Source organism: Psammomys obesus, unplaced genomic scaffold, assembly GCF_907164565.1.
Source record: "Psammomys obesus unplaced genomic scaffold, mPsaObe1.curated_primary_1811, whole genome shotgun sequence".
NCBI lineage: Eukaryota > Metazoa > Chordata > Mammalia > Rodentia > Muridae > Psammomys > Psammomys obesus.
Window position 1 is genome coordinate 4,776,061 of NW_026585691.1, and position 15,453 is coordinate 4,791,513.

The 15,453-nt window shown below is 46.7% G+C and overlaps 1 protein-coding gene across 2 annotated transcripts in view; it reads right to left on the reverse strand.

Moving 5' to 3' along the window:
- Positions 1-15,453, reverse strand: part of Tln2 (talin 2) — a 401,214-nt gene that overhangs the window by 165,791 nt on the left and 219,970 nt on the right. For both annotated transcript variants that reach the window (XM_055597884.1, XM_055597875.1), the window contains exons 4-8: positions 8,750-8,921; positions 6,577-6,674; positions 4,759-4,888; positions 3,675-3,827; positions 1,257-1,399 (exon numbers count right to left, since the gene is read on the reverse strand). In XM_055597884.1, coding sequence (XP_055453859.1) covers positions 1,257-1,399; positions 3,675-3,827; positions 4,759-4,888; positions 6,577-6,674; positions 8,750-8,891 — 666 coding nt within the window. In that variant the 5' untranslated portion in view covers positions 8,892-8,921. The remainder of the gene's footprint in view (positions 1-1,256; positions 1,400-3,674; positions 3,828-4,758; positions 4,889-6,576; positions 6,675-8,749; positions 8,922-15,453) is intronic.

Genomic DNA, 15,453 nt, shown 5'->3' on the forward strand with positions numbered 1-15,453 from the left:
GCTGTCCTGCTAGCTCCCTTCCTTTCTGCCTCCCAGCCTCATTCACCACCATCCTTTCTTCTGCAGGAGTCAGCAAACAGTCATCATTCCAGACCGTCAGTGGGCTTGGTCTGTGTTGCAACTACCTACTTCTGCTAGTTAAATCCAAGAGTAGGCACAGAAAACAGACAAACAAGTATGCAACAGGTAGGGGGATTTGCCAAAACAAAATGCTTACATAATGAATTATTTACTTTCAATTCAGGCAGAGGGTAGAGCTGCAGTTTAAAAATCCTGCACTATTTCTAAGGGCAGACAAGTAGGTAAAAAAATGGATAAGAAGAAATTTGAGGCGAGAAGAAAGTCTAAAGAAACATTTTCCTCTAAATTCTAAAAGGGGAATATGGGTAGCATTTTCCTTGAGTCAAAGGAAGGCCTTGGGCAACCGAGTACAAAGCCTGTATCAGACGCTGGAAGACAACACAGGTGTTAAGTAATTTTCCAGCTTAAGCAATTAGTTAACAGCAAAGGCATTAAGAGGCGACTGAGAAGATAGGTCAGAGCTAGTAGAAGCACTGATTTTCTGGCCAAATATTCCTTTGTATTCTAAGATGTTAGCTTGTGAAATGGTGAGCGGTTATATAAATCCAACGGTCTCTCAAGGCCAGGAAGAGGGCAGTGATGGCCACCAGGTTGCAACCCAGGAAGTCTCAGAGAGAACCAGTGAAACACTCCTCTGGAAAACCAGCAGCTCTCCTACCCAAGGCTAATCCCCACCACGGACTGAAGAGAGCACCTCTGGACTCTAGAGTCCTTCTGTTGTGTGGCAGCCAGAAATGGACACTTACCCACCATGAGACCAAGCAAAGATCTCCTGAAGGTCACCTAATGCTTTGGTTTCTTTTCTCTGGCTGTGAGAAAATACTCTGACAAAGGCAGCTCGAGGAAGAAGGAGCTCACTGGCTCACAGTTCTAGGTCACAGTCCACCACTGTGGGGATCTGGGCTAACAGCAACTTGAAGCAGCTCATCACTCTACATCCATAGTCAAGAGCAGAGAGGTAAGCCAGCTCGGAGCCTGCTTTCTCCTCTCAGCCAATCAAGAATCTGCTGCCTAGGGAATGATGCCACCCACGGTTGGTGGGTCTTTCCACCTCGATTGACATAATCAACACACGCCCACAGGCCAGCTTGAGCTAGACAACCTCTCACTGAGAATCCCTTCCCCGGGTGACTCCAGATCACATCCACCTGGTGGCTGACCGGGAAATGCCGTACCTGGACATAAAGCAAGTTCAGCTGCACCGGGTCCCTGGAGTCCACATTCTGATCAGAGTAGAAGAACTTCCGCCGAAGAAGTAATGTTTCGTTTTCATCCACTCCTTGCTCTCTGAACGTCCGGCTGTGATCCAGCCAATTTACTGCAATGTCAAACAGACGAAAGGGCGGGTTTACTACTCACTGCAGCTGCCCGACGTGGAGATGCATTTCTATAAAGGCTGGTGGTTGCTTACAATCACCTCTTGTATCAGAACCATGCTCTTAAAACTGTGAGATGATGGACTCTCATCATACTCAAATCCCACACCGCAGAAAGAACCTAGAGTTCAGGGGTGCTGTTCCTCAGTCTCTGGTGGGAATGAGCACTAAGTGCAACAGCTGCTCGTTTAGGGCCTCCCTGGTCCTCCCTGGGCTTCCTGGGTTGGGCCCTAGTGGCTTCCACTGTCCTCTTCCTGGCTTTGGGAGACAGTTGGATTCATTTAACTGATCATCATTTCACGGGCTACAGGCATTGGTAATATGGAGAAGGGAGGGGGAAAGGGAAGGAGTAAGGAAATCAGTACTAAGAAACCAAGCTCCGGCTGGCTGGTTGTGTGTGGTTTGGGAGAAGGCTGTGGAACCTTCAGCAGGTGGATCCCCCCAGGAGGAGGTGGGTTCTATAGCCTGATCCTATTTCCTGATGACACGGAGGAGGTGAAGTGAACAGCAGGCCTCTTCTTGCTGCTTCCATGCTTTCCTTGCCAGGATGGAACAGATCCCAAAACAAACCCTCCCTTCCTTAAATAGCTTCTTTTTACTTTTCCTTTGTTAATCACATTTTGTTTCTTTATTTATTGTGTGTATTGTTAGTTACATTTTATTTATTTATTTTGTGTTGTGGGGGTTGTGTGTGGCTATGTCGCACAGTGGGAATGGGTTGTCTCTTTGTACCGTATAGGTCCTAGGAATCCAACTCAGATCATCAGTCTCGTCAGCAAGTGCCTTTACTCACTGAGCCACCTCACCTGTGCTTAACTATCTTCTTGTCAGGTGTTTGCTCACAGCAACAAGATAACTAACACATTAAATTAGAGTTTTTCTTGAAATCGAGTACTTATCCCGTGAAACGGTTTAGAGACACTAGGCATAACAAGTTTCTCTGCTCTCAAATAGGAAACAGGGAAAAAAGAAAGTCAGGAGGCAGTGCAGAGACTCAAAACTGAGGACTAGAGCTGACATCTGCCCCTGGGGGCCAGCTCGACTGTGAGGTCATCCTAGACTCCTGTCCCCACATTGTGGTATGCAAGAATCAGCCTCTCCTCTGCTCACTCCCAGACGCTCTCTCTGTCCTCACTCCTCACCCAGTCTCTGTCTGTGTCACACACACACACACACTCACTGGGTTAAGTATTTATGACTAGCCTCACCAAATGCTAAGCAACCTGTCTGACAGCTCTCCTCTCCCACAGTCACCTGGGAGGGTACCGTGCACACATTAATAAATCCTTGGGATTTGTCTACTAAAGGCTTCTGGAAAGAAGTCTGTAGCTGGAAATTTAATGAGGTAGAAAGAGAAGGGAGCAGAGGAGGACTCAGAGGAAATGTCAGGCCCACCAAAGATCAATAAACATTATGAAAGTGATGATGTCACCCAGAGCTGCAGCAGGAACAAGGCGGCTGCAAGGGAAGGAGGCCAGGTGATGAACCAAGGCCCTCCCGGTGGAGGGTGGGCAGCAAGGCTCGCACAGCCAGGCTTTGGGGACAGCCGGGGCTATCTGCTGCTTTTGTACACATTATCCAGGTGGCTGTGCAAGTGACTTTCCTATGGCGGACCAATCTCAACGATTTTAATCTCTGTGGAAACAGAGATTCCTTAATCTCTAGGCAGTGGGTATTGAAGACTATTAACATCTCCCCCAAAGACAGCCAGAAAGAACGTCTTGGTGGAAGTGCCCACTTGAAGGAGTGTTTATTAACACACACACACACACACACACACACTCCTAAGCAAGCCTCCAGATCAGAGGGACATAAAAGGTGTGTAATTACAGACATTTACAACATAAGAAAGGCTGTTTTACACAAACACACACATATGTACATATCCACGCACACACAAATTGCCAGGGGAAAAGTAAGAGAGATACACGTAGATCCCAATACAATAACTACCCTTTTGTAAGACAGTAGGAAATTGTGAACACAATTTATGTATTTAATCTGAGTGGATTCTTTTTAGCTGTCAAACATTATTATGGTCACTTTAAAAGTTGTTTATAAGTATTATCTTTTAGTGAAACAGATCAAAACATTTACAGATTTTTTTTTAGAAAACCCGGGGCAGCTCTCAGCATGTGGTTGGGGGCAGGGGACCCAGGCCCCGGGGGGGGGGGGGGACTGCATACTGGGCCGCTCACCACACCCACACACACTTACAGTCATCATCAGTGTGGAGTTTGGCCTTCAGCTTCTCCATCTTCCGCTCGTCGCGTAGCAACGTCCTGTCTTTTTTCAGAGTACCTGTCCCTTCCTCTTTCTTTTCTTCAATGGTTTCTTGGATTAGAGAGTATTCTTCATAATTTGTTATTCCTAAAAACAGAAACTGGGCTATAATTACACATAATTAAATCACTATCAACGTCCACTTAGGGCCTGGGCTACTGTAAGGCATCCGTGCTGGCAAGCCACAGGCAGGGGCCTTGCTCAGTTGAATGCCAGGGAGGTCAAACTCCACACAGCTCCAGCACAAACAGGTATCTTTAGGCTGGGAAGCCAGAGTCAAGGCTTTAGGTACAATTTTCTCCACAAACACACCTACATAAACTCTCTCTCCTCTCTTTTTCTCTCTGTCTGCCTCTGTGTGTGTGTCTCAGACACCCTCTCTGTATCTCTGTCTCTCTCTCTGAGATTAAACCTAAAACATGAAAGAAGAGCGTCTACCACTGAGCCACATCCCAACGACTCCATGAATAGTCATTTATCTGTGAAATTAGTTATTTGGAGACATAGTCTCACAATGTAGTCCTATGTGGCCCGGAACTCACTCAAACCAGGGAGACCTGTAGGCCTCCTGCTCTCAGGGATTAAAGAGTACCATGCTCAGACACCGTTGAGTTCTGAGAGCCACGGCATGACCCTGTCAAATAAGAAGTGTACAGAGGAACCACACCCTTCCGTGGCGGAAAACCCAAGATCAGTTAAGGCTTCTCTCACGCAGCACTTGAAGGGTTTCCTATGGTAAGAGGCAGGGGTGGTCTCCGGAGAGACTGGCGGAAACAACACAAAGTGAATCTGTGATAGTCCCACTGGCTTTTACTGTAAGAATTCACAAGAAAGCAGCCATCAGTGGGGAAGGGTGAATTGCACTAGTAAGACATCATTTCCAGTGAAAAGCTCTCAAGCATGGCTCAGTGAGAAGTTTTATGCCAGTTGGGGAGCCCAGGCAAGTGGAGAGACGGAACTATCTTGGGTTAATACTGCAGGGCTGGCTGTGGCGAAGGGGCCAGGCTGTGCTGCTCACCTATCCTGCTGCAGATCGTGACCAGGAGCTCTCCCACCGTCTTAGAGTCGTCCACCATCACCGTCTTCACAGAGCCATCCAACATCCGGATTTTCTGAGGCCTCTGCTTCTTCTTGTACTCCAAAATGTCCTAGACATATGCCGCACACACACCATATAGTGAGTTGGAAAACACAACAGCACGGGACACTTTTCTTTGGAAATAAAGTCCCCAGAAAATGTCTATGTCTTCCTTTGTCCAATTTATTTTTTCTTTTTGAAAGCCTTCCTAAGTATTCATGGGGGTGCCGCTAAGCCTCGCACACAGAATTCTCAGAGCTAAGTAATGACTTTCATGAGGGCTATGGAAATCTCCCGTAATAAAATTGCCCTCCAAGAGGGAATACTTGTAGCTCAGAATGACTAAAAACCTCTTTCTCTACAGTGAAGATGGCTACACGCCCCAGCAGCTGGCAAAGCACAACAGTAGCGACATGGAGGAGAGGACAATTTTTGAAACAATGGAAATGGAATCTGTAGTCATGTGTTATCATCAGAAACAATTTACTGCCCCCACACACAAAATGAACATTTATTTTTAAGATGTTACTTTAGATTCTTTGCTATATGTATTTACTATACATGTAGTCTACATAATGAAAGACATAAATAATAGAAGGCTTCATAGTAGGTGTGCATCGAAGCAGGGATAGTTTAACAAGACTGCAATGAAACAGGACAGTGGTTAAGATTTAAAAAAAAAAGGAATGAGGTTGGGGGTTACTTCAAAATAGAAGACCTCTTTTTCATTATATTTCTTAGAAACTACAGATGCGGAGAAGAAGTACCACAAAATTAACTCAATATTCCATTCTTGCTTTGTGGACTCCTGGCCAATCTGACAAGCCCACTTCATCCAGCGCACAAAGCCCCATAGTCTTGCAAGTCAAGGGGGACAAATACTCCCCACGTCCTTACTCATCATTGAAACCACAGAGCTAACTTTTGTTAATGTCACGGAGAGTTAGTTAAGAGGCATCTCCACTTCAAGTTTCTTTTTTTAAAAACAAGCCGTGGGCAGTCTTAGGGCATCCCAGCCTTCCCCTGTAGCCAGTTTCTAACACAGCCCAGGAACGCTTCATATCCACTCAAGGAAGATAATGTAGCTTATCTCTCACAACTGCCAAGCCCAGCTTTGGCGTGGAGACATGACTTGGCATACTAAACATAAACTGTTTCAATCCCTCTGCTGAATTTCAAGAATTTCCAATGACCAGAATCTTCTCACCAGCCACACAGGCTCACTACGTGAAAATTATTAATAAGAAGCTCTTGGATTAGAACACTGTCCCAGTGTGGGTTTCCACAGTTGGTTTTCTCATTGCTAAGCAATGAGAAAATAGAACCGGTGGACCAGTAAGGCGACTCAGCAGGTAAAGGTGCCTGGCATCAAAGCTGTTTAGTTCTTGGGACCCACATGACAGAAGGAGAGAACAAACTCTTGAAGGTTGTTTTCTGGCATCTTCACACAAGCCGTGAAATACACAAATCCATATACACAGACACATAAGAAAGAAATGTTCTTTAAAAGAGTTTTAAAGATGGGGCTCAGGAGATGGCTCGTTGATTAAGAGCACTGTCTGCTCTTCCAAAAGACCCAGGTTTGATTCTAAGCACCCACGTTGTGGCTTACAATAGTCTACAACTCCAGTTTCAGGGTGATCGAATGCTCTCTATGGGTATATCCAAGAAAGTATACACAGACACACATCACCCATACACATGAAAACACATACATTTAGAAAAGTAAAAAGAAAAAGAAGAGGACCAACAACATACCCCATTCCGCAGCATGTAGTAATCCAGTGTCCGACCTGCTTCGAGCCAAATCCCTTTCCTGGGGTCTTCATCAGAGAGAAACAGCCCATAGTCAGAAGCTGGAAAGTAAACAGGGAGAAAAGAGGAGGCCAAGTGGGGATAAAGACATCACTGGTCCAAGTGCACTGACTCAGCACGGAGGACTCTCTTGTCCATCATCAGAGAGACCTGCCTCTTACCAACAGCCCAGCATGTCTCACTCCCACTCGAACAGTCTGGAAGGAGCCTCCCAGCAGAATCCATGACCACAGCAAGGTTCATGCATATGGACCAGTGGGCTGGAGATACACCTACAGTTTAGAGAATCATCAGGAGCAGAGTGGTCTCCAGGGCTAACTGAAGTTGACTTCGTTTTCTAGTCCATGCTGCCATGGACTCATTTAGCGGGGTACCCATAGGGAATGATAAGACAGCCCTGAAAAAATGGAGGCAGTAACAACCTGAGTTCAGGGTCACTGAGGCAAAGCAGAGAAGCTGGGCCATAGCAATAAAACATGTTATAAAAGATTGGCCTAGGGGCTGGAGAGATGGCTCAGTGGTTAAGAGCACTAGCTGTGAGGTCCTGAGTTCAATTCCCAGGAAACATGCTGGCTCACAACCATCTATGATGAGATCTGGTGTCTTCTTCTGGCCTGAAGGTGTACAAGCAGGCAGAACAGTGTATAAAAAAGCAAAGCCTTTGGAGAGGGTGGGGGGAGACTGCTCTACAGAGTAATGGTGAATGCTCTGCAGCCTTAGCCTTAGGGAAACTGAGTCAGGAAGACTAAGCCAGCCTGGGCTACATGATGAAAACCTAATAGCAGGGCTTGAAAAAAGCAACAACAAGTTATTTAGGACTTCCTTATGGGGTGAAGCTTATGTCACCAAAGACCTCTTACTCCAATGTGGGAAGTTGACGAGGCCTGGGCAGGAGAGGAGTGCGGTCATTTCACACCTGGACTCTCCTCTTCCTAGTATGTGAGGGGTGGGGAGGGGTGCACATGCATGTCCTTGCGGGCCAGAGGTCAATGTCAGTTGTCTTTCCTCAGGGTGCCTTCCACCTTGCTCACTTAGATAAGGTCTCTCATTGGCCTGCTGCTTGCTGACAGCTAGGCTAGGCTAGGCTGACACAGGCCCCTGGGATCCTCCTGTTTCTTCTTCACCAGTGATGATATTTCAAGCTTGCGCAGCTTTGGGGATCAATTTCAGACCCTAAAACCTATGTAGCAAGTACCTGACTGACTGAGCCATCTTTTCTTTAACGTAACTGGGACCCGTGGAGCCCTTCAGAAGGGTGGTGTTCCCACAACACCTCAGGAAGGTATTTCTGAGTCTTTAGAGGCCTTCACCAGAGCTTGTATCAATTCAACCCAAAGAAACCCTTAACAGTTTCAGAAGACGATAAAAAAGAAACGTATCAGAGAGCCTAAACAGGCAAATCTTAGAGCCAGACAGGGACTGTCATCCAATTTTTATTTCTGGATAATTTAGTAAGTTCTGGACTCTGTGGGCACCAGCACTCACACAAATACAAACTCACATGAAGAGATACACACGTAGACATGATTAAAAATAAAATCTTTAAAAAATTGAGATAAAACTCATGAAGCTCCTTCAAAGGGCCTACACTGTTAGACTTTTACACAGGTCTGAGGCTACATGGAGTCAGTGCGTGTCAGGTGAAGATGTTACCCTTCATTTGGCCAATGCAGTGACAATGCAGAGCAGGGATGTGTAAATTGCAGAGCAGGATGTTCACCTGAGGAGGGCCAAGACAACAGGCATTTCCATATTAGATGAAGGGTCAGTGTCAATGAGGTCACTGGTGATGAAGGCCCATTCTTATCACAGAGTAATATAAGAAGGCGTTTCATTGAAAATTCAGATCCCCACCCCCAGCCCTCCAGACAGGGTTTCACTATATAATACAGGAATAGGACAGCCTGGAACTGCCTAGGTAGATTAGCCTGGCCTTGAACTCAGAGATGCGCACCCCTGATTATGCCTCCCAGAGGGCTGAGATTACAGAACTGAGCCTCCGTGCCTGGGTTGAAACAGAGATGATTTAAATGGTGCCTACATGTGTCCCTTTAGCTACAGAGTTAAGGGACATTCACACACATTTTTCAGAAGCCAAGGAATAACCATGACCCACCTTGACCCGTCTGTGCCTCAGGTACTCTCTCGCGAATGACTCGACAGGCATCATACACAGCTGTAGACGGCTCAAATTGCATGGTCTTCACCACATTGCAGTGGCGGACACAGATCTTTAAGGACAGGGCCACCATTTTCATAGATGACTGGATGGGTTTCACCTAGAGAGTCTCGAAAACACAAGGAGACAAGCCTTGATGCAGGGGAAAAAAATAAAGCTGAGTTCTTAATCCGGCTCCCCCTCTATAAAGTCATTCACATTGCTGTCAGAAACAGTGTTAAGCACTGAGCGTAATAATGTGTTAACATTCCTAAATTTGAGAAATGTCAACATATTCTCCTCCACGAACAACAGCAGTGATTATCAAGATTTAGCCCCAAGCTGAATGGAGGTACTGCAGCCTGTGCATTGGTTGGGCTGCCAACAGGACAGAGGACTTGGAAATGGCTGACACTTCCCACCACCACATCAAGGTTTTCAAAGCCATCTATAAAGCTGCTGCCAGCTCTCTTTTTGCAGGCGAATTTCAGGTGCTCTGACCACTTTCGGCCCACAGTTTTTAAGCTCTAGAGATAACTGGGAAAAGTTTTGCTGTTTTGCATGGCTCAAAGCTAAGAAAGAGTCAGTGGAGACAGACATGATTTCAATGTCATCATGGATGTCTGTCATGAGATGCAGCAGAGGAAGGGATGGCTAATCTTTTCCTGGGGGAAAGAACTCTAAGCGTCCTTGCAGTGGTGGAACCAGAGAGAGGAGGAGGTGTCAAAGTGAACGTGGGAAAAGCCAGTGGCCAGAGGAAGGCTAGTTCAGATCAGATGAGGTGAAGGGTGAGGACAATGGAGTCCAACAGCTTGGAGTTCTCTGCCAACTCAGGTAACACAGTTTAGTAGAGGGTGGGTCCAAAACTTAAGTGGACAATAGGGTCAGGAGTGAGAAGCAGGAGAGAGCTGGCTCAAAGGGCAACCCTATGCAGGCTTGCTGGGAAGCAGACAGAGCAATAAGTAGAAGTTTCCATCTTATGTGGATAAGCTTTCATCCAGCAGGGTGCCACCTGTCCTATCAGGAAGCCATACACACAGGAGTCTGCCTCCTGATCATCCTAAGGACAGTTCCAGGGCACCTAAGTGCCCTCCCTCACGATATACCATCTCAATTCTGGGCCCTGCCCACATAGCTGCCTCTCAGTCTGTTAGAGAGGAGAGAGTAAGTACAAGACATTTCGGTTGGGAGTCTGCTCTCTGAATTCAGTCCCAGGCCAGGAGTGACTTCTGTGCCAGATATTTCCCTGCCTCCGCCCTTCAGGCAGCAGGGAGAAACAGGTACCCAAGGCCAACTTTCCCCATCAGCTTTTCATGCTTCCTCCTCCTAGCATCCCAGGAGGAAGGGCATGGAATGCAGGAAGCTCTTTCAGTGCAAGGCAGAAGCTCAAAAGAATGAGGACCAGCAGAGGTCATGAGGGTCCTGTTCTGAACCATTCAATCACCCTGAAGAACTACTGTAAGGAGGAGCACCATCCTTATTCAAGAACACATCATAAGAGAAATCCTTCCGAAAAAAAGACAAGCTTTTGTTCCAGGGCACTGTGCATAGGCCCCAAGACTAAAGAGGGTCCAACATGGTTCTTATTCCTGGCTCCTTAATTTACTGTGATTCATTTTCCCCAAATGAACAAGACTAATCATTCACTATACAAGAATCTGTGCATGTGTGTAGACAAGGTATATATGTTTGTGTGTGTTTATATGTGTGAAAGCCAAGGACGACATTGGGCCTCTTCTTCGATCGTTCCTCACTTTAATGCTTTAGGACAGTCTCACACTGAACCCAGAGACCAACCATTCAGCTAGACTGGCTGGCCCGTGAGCCCAGGATCATCCCGTCTCCACCTGCCCAGCACTATGATTAGAGCTGTGTGCCCCCACGCCTGGCTTTTTACATGGGTGCTGGAAATCCCAAGGCAAATGCTTTTGTGGCAAACTCTTCATCAACTAAGCCCCCCTCCACCCCCAGCCCCTTCATGGGAATACTTTAAAGATACAATGTATTTACATAAAGAAATGCATTCTAAACAATTACTCACACTTAAGGACTAGGCTTTTACTATCATTCAACAGGCTCACTCACATGGTCAATGCCTGGATCTGAAACCAAGGCACATGGGTGATTTACACATCCTGACAAGGCCTGCAGCAACGAGCTAGTTCTCACGCCGCTCTTAAATGAGCAAGATTCTTGCAAAATGGACATTTGTTGACATTAAGTGCCGTGCTTTACCCCATGGCAAGGAGAGGGGATTGAAGCATTTATCAGTTTAGAGATGTTAACGGAAGATGAGGATTTGAGCCGTCTCCCTGGATCTCCTGAACAAATGATGCACCTCAAACAACCTTCGATTCATGCTACTTCCCTACCTGGCTATTTTCCTGAGTGACTGACTGCATTCCTGTATCCTAAGCCCATTTTAATGACATACACTTGGAATGGAGAATGGCTGATTGGGCTTCATTTTCAGACTTAGCTGCACAAAAGCCCACAGCCAAAGCCACGTAAGAGTTTCTGCAGCTCCTATTCACGGCATTGCCTTTTGCTCCAGTTTCAGTGTCTATTCTCATACTGATCTTAAATATTTTGTGTGTGTATTAAAAGACATGATACCTTATAAATTCAACATTTCCTTCATTTTTCTTTTAATAATTTCTTCCCACTCTGATGATACTTTGCTCTCATTATATATATTTTGGTCCACCACAAAATACCTCTATGCCATCTGTTATATAAGATGAGCCACTGGAAACAGCAGTGAAATGTAGATATTAAAAAAAACAAAAAACAAAAACAAAAACAAAAAAAAAACAAAATCACGCCCCAAATCCAGAGAGCTGTATGCAGCCGAGCATCTTCCTGTCCATCCAGGGATAATCAAGCCCATCTCTAGCCAGGGATCTCTAAGAGAAACACTGGTCAAGATGAGCAGCTACCCCTCGGATTTATGCCTCACAAGTCAAGAGCAAGAGGCATTCCGCCCCACCTTGCCTTGTTAACTGTACCATGCAGAACAAGTCCCAGCGCCTCAGTCTCCTTCTCCAAAAAACAGAGAAAGAAGAAAAAAAGAAGATCTCTCAGCGAGAATTCAATGAGTCAAAGGCACACGAATAGTGCTGAGTAATTCTGTTATTAAAATTAGCCTTGGGTGCCATAGAAACGCCGGAAGCACCCTACTGTGTTCAGCTAGCACAGAGGCTGCAAAGTTCATCCTAGTGTTTATACTCAACTCCAGAAGAGGGGAGCAAAGGCAGACATTATTCCTGTCCATGGCATGCACCTTCTGGTAAGCCCTAGACTCACTGCATAGATCCAGAGCTCAGCCTCACACACAGTCTCCCCTACATATCCCAGGATCTCACGGGGAGAAGAATAGCTGGGCATTTGTGGAGAGGCTGAGTCTTAGCACCTAGGTCTTAGGAGATACCCAGATTCTCACATCCAAGAGCTCAGGAGGAAACAAACAAACAAACAAACAAACAAAAAACAGTGCCCTCTATAGGGCAGGGCTGGCATCACAACTGGCTTCAGCTCAGTGGCACTTATCTGTGGAGCCTGACCAGGAATATTCTATGGCAAAGCAACTTGGGAGGTCTACATCTCTACCTGTAAAATGGCAAGACAGGAGAGCCAGACAACCTCTACTCACTGAGACTCTGCCTCTCCAGGAGAGGGAGGACTGGATGCTATGCTCATCCATTCTTGACTGTGACCCAGGGGATTTCCGCTTTTCCAATTATGGATGGCGATATTCATGCCCCTTCTTCATATCTGCTGCTTGTTCTGGAGGTAATGCAGCCAGGGCTGACAGCTCCATGCATCTCATAACCAAATGTCAACATAAAGATGAGCCTTTACAAGGTCAGCCTTCATCTGTACTTGCACGCCAGCTCTCTCCAAGCGGAGTCAAGGGAAGGGCTTCCATTTCTTGGCAGGCTTACCTGCATCTCTATAAAGGAAGAGAGGTGGCTTCTTTGCCAAGGAAGAACCCACCACACACCAGGGCTCTGCTACCCAGGAGTGCTGACTCTCAGGGATCAGTTGCACAGGGCTCACTCCAAGCATTTAGACTCCAATACACCAAGCAGGTTAGGCTCATAAGGAAGGTAAGCCAAGTCAACCCTTCCCCCAGAGCCTGCTGTCTTTTATTTCGGGGGTGGAGTGGGTGGTGAGAGTAAGCAGCCAGGGGTCCCATTTCTTCTACAGGAGCCACATTTTCTGTGAGTTACCCAGGCCTTCCCCAGTATGTCTCCCTCCCTCTCAACTCTTTCCCAGATGTTGAGAACCCAGAAGGCTGGGATTTCATAGAGAGGCCCCCTTGTTCCATTTTATTATTTGCTCAGGCAAAGCAGCAATTTTTCAGAGCACCTATCATCCATTTAGGAAAGGATCAGGCCCACCAAGCCCCCTCTGCAGCCATAATGGAAGCCCAGCCACAGGGAACAGTCCCGTGTCCCGTAAGACCGTCACAGGCTTTCTTTCAGAGAGGCTAGGACCACTGTTCACCTTTGAGCCCTTCAATTAGAAGGGCAAGTGGTGACATAGCTCAGAAGTGATTAATTATCTACACAGGTGTGAAATGAGCAGAAGCCAGTGGGTTAATAAAAATCCTAGCCACGGGGCAGCTCTCATAACCCGTGGGCTACCACTGTGATTCCTGCCCACTCCCAACCCAGCATCAAGCACCTCTACCATGGTTGTGGGGACACATCTGCCATGAGAGCACCATCACCCCTCTTGGCTTCTGAGAACAAGGGTTGAGTCCAGCTTTGACTCTCTCAGATACTGAAGATCTCTGAAATTAATATGCACTCCATGGAAAGATGTAGGCGGGCTTTTCATGTCTTATTTTGGTGGCTGTTTACAGGAGCATGGGCACTTCACCAGTGGTGACACTACTGGAAAATGTTCACTTCTTTCCCCTGGCAAGCATCAGCGCCCCTCTGGATCCTCAGAGGAGGGCAGGACCTCATGAAGCCCTTCTCTGTTCATGACAGTAGGGGCAGGCCCAAATCTTGCGCAGGGAAGCACACCTGCTATGAGTTAAGGAGTGCAAAGGCCAAGACATGCCCAAAAGGCGGGCTTCCACAGTATTCCGCATCTTCCTCTGGTTCTTGGATTCATTCTGCCCACCTTCTGTGAAGCTCCTTGAGCCATGGATGAGGTCCCATTTCAGGTTGAACATCCAACAGTCACTTACTGTCAAAACTTTGAACAGCTGATTCTGCTGTTACAACTGTCTACTGCAAAAAGACACTTACCTGACAGCAGCCCTGATGTACGGCTACAAACATCGGCACCTACAGGAGGCAATCTCATATAGGCATCGTGCCCACCCCGGGAACAGGAACACTCGCTTGCTTACCACACCCCATCACTTCCCCAGCCGTGAACTTCTAACCATGTTTGCAATGAGCATTACTTCCCCTCTGTGCATCTGACTCAAATCCCACCAAGACGTCTCTATCCACAATAATTCAAAGGCTCAAGGATAAGCAGGCTGCCAACATCCTTCAGGCCAAACTGCATCCACTCACCTAAAACCCAGTTCAAGGACCACAGAGCCTCAACCTCATGGCTCACAAAATGAACTTAAATAAAATTAAAAAAAAAAAAATCAGGAACGAACAAAGGTCGAACAAGTCCAATTCATTAACAAGTCCTCGAGGGAGGACAAGGAGCAGGGATACTGCTCCTGGTCACACCCACCATGGAGAAGGGCTCAGTGTTGATTTAATGCAGAAGTGCAGGCAACTTGGCCTTTTTAACTCCAGTAGGAGAATTAAAGACTGCCTTGAGTGTGGAATATGGAGGGAGGGAGAAAGATGCTGGCATCATTTTACCACTTCCAGAGAAAGAAACTATCATCTTGAAGTCAAGAGACTTTATCAAGGTCACAGTGCAACAAAGTCCCCCCGTGAGTAGAGAGGGCTATCCATGAAGTATGTAATCCTCCAAGGATTCCCCCAATACGCCCTCCCAATCCCCCTGGCTCTGACGCTGATACCTGGGAGTCCATCATGAAGGCGGACAGTGCTCACAAGGATGTGTTCCCAACTCTGCCCGACTTTAAACGCTCATATGTGCATCTGCCTCCATCAGTGTTTCAGAATGCACACTTCAGACTTGGGCAAAGCGGCCGAGCTGCCCTTTATCATGAGGAGACTCTGCAGATGGATGTATTAGTAGGCTGCAGAAAAAAGACAGAACCCTGGAGGAGGGGAAGATCCAGAAGATCCGGCAGGTCTGCTACAGGGAGGGAATGAAAAAGGAACAGAGGCTTCACATATATGTAGCTTTATCTCAGTGTTTCTCAACCCCTCTGGGGTCACAGAGCCCTTTCACAGGGGCCACATGTCAGATTTCCTGCATATCAGGTACTTACATTACGACTCATAGAAGTATCAAAATTACTTTTAAAAGTGCAGTGAAAATATTTTTCTTGTTAGGAGCTACCACCTGAAGAGCTATACTAAAGGGTCACGGCATTAGGGAAATTGGGGACCACTGCTTTGTCCTCTCCCAGGAGATGATTTTCAGTGCCTACAAGACGTTGAAATGTAGGAGTATAATGCGCAATATTGACTGTCAGCTTGACAGGACCTACCTTGGAGACAAACCTCCGGGCACATCCATGAGGGAATTTCTATATCGTTTTA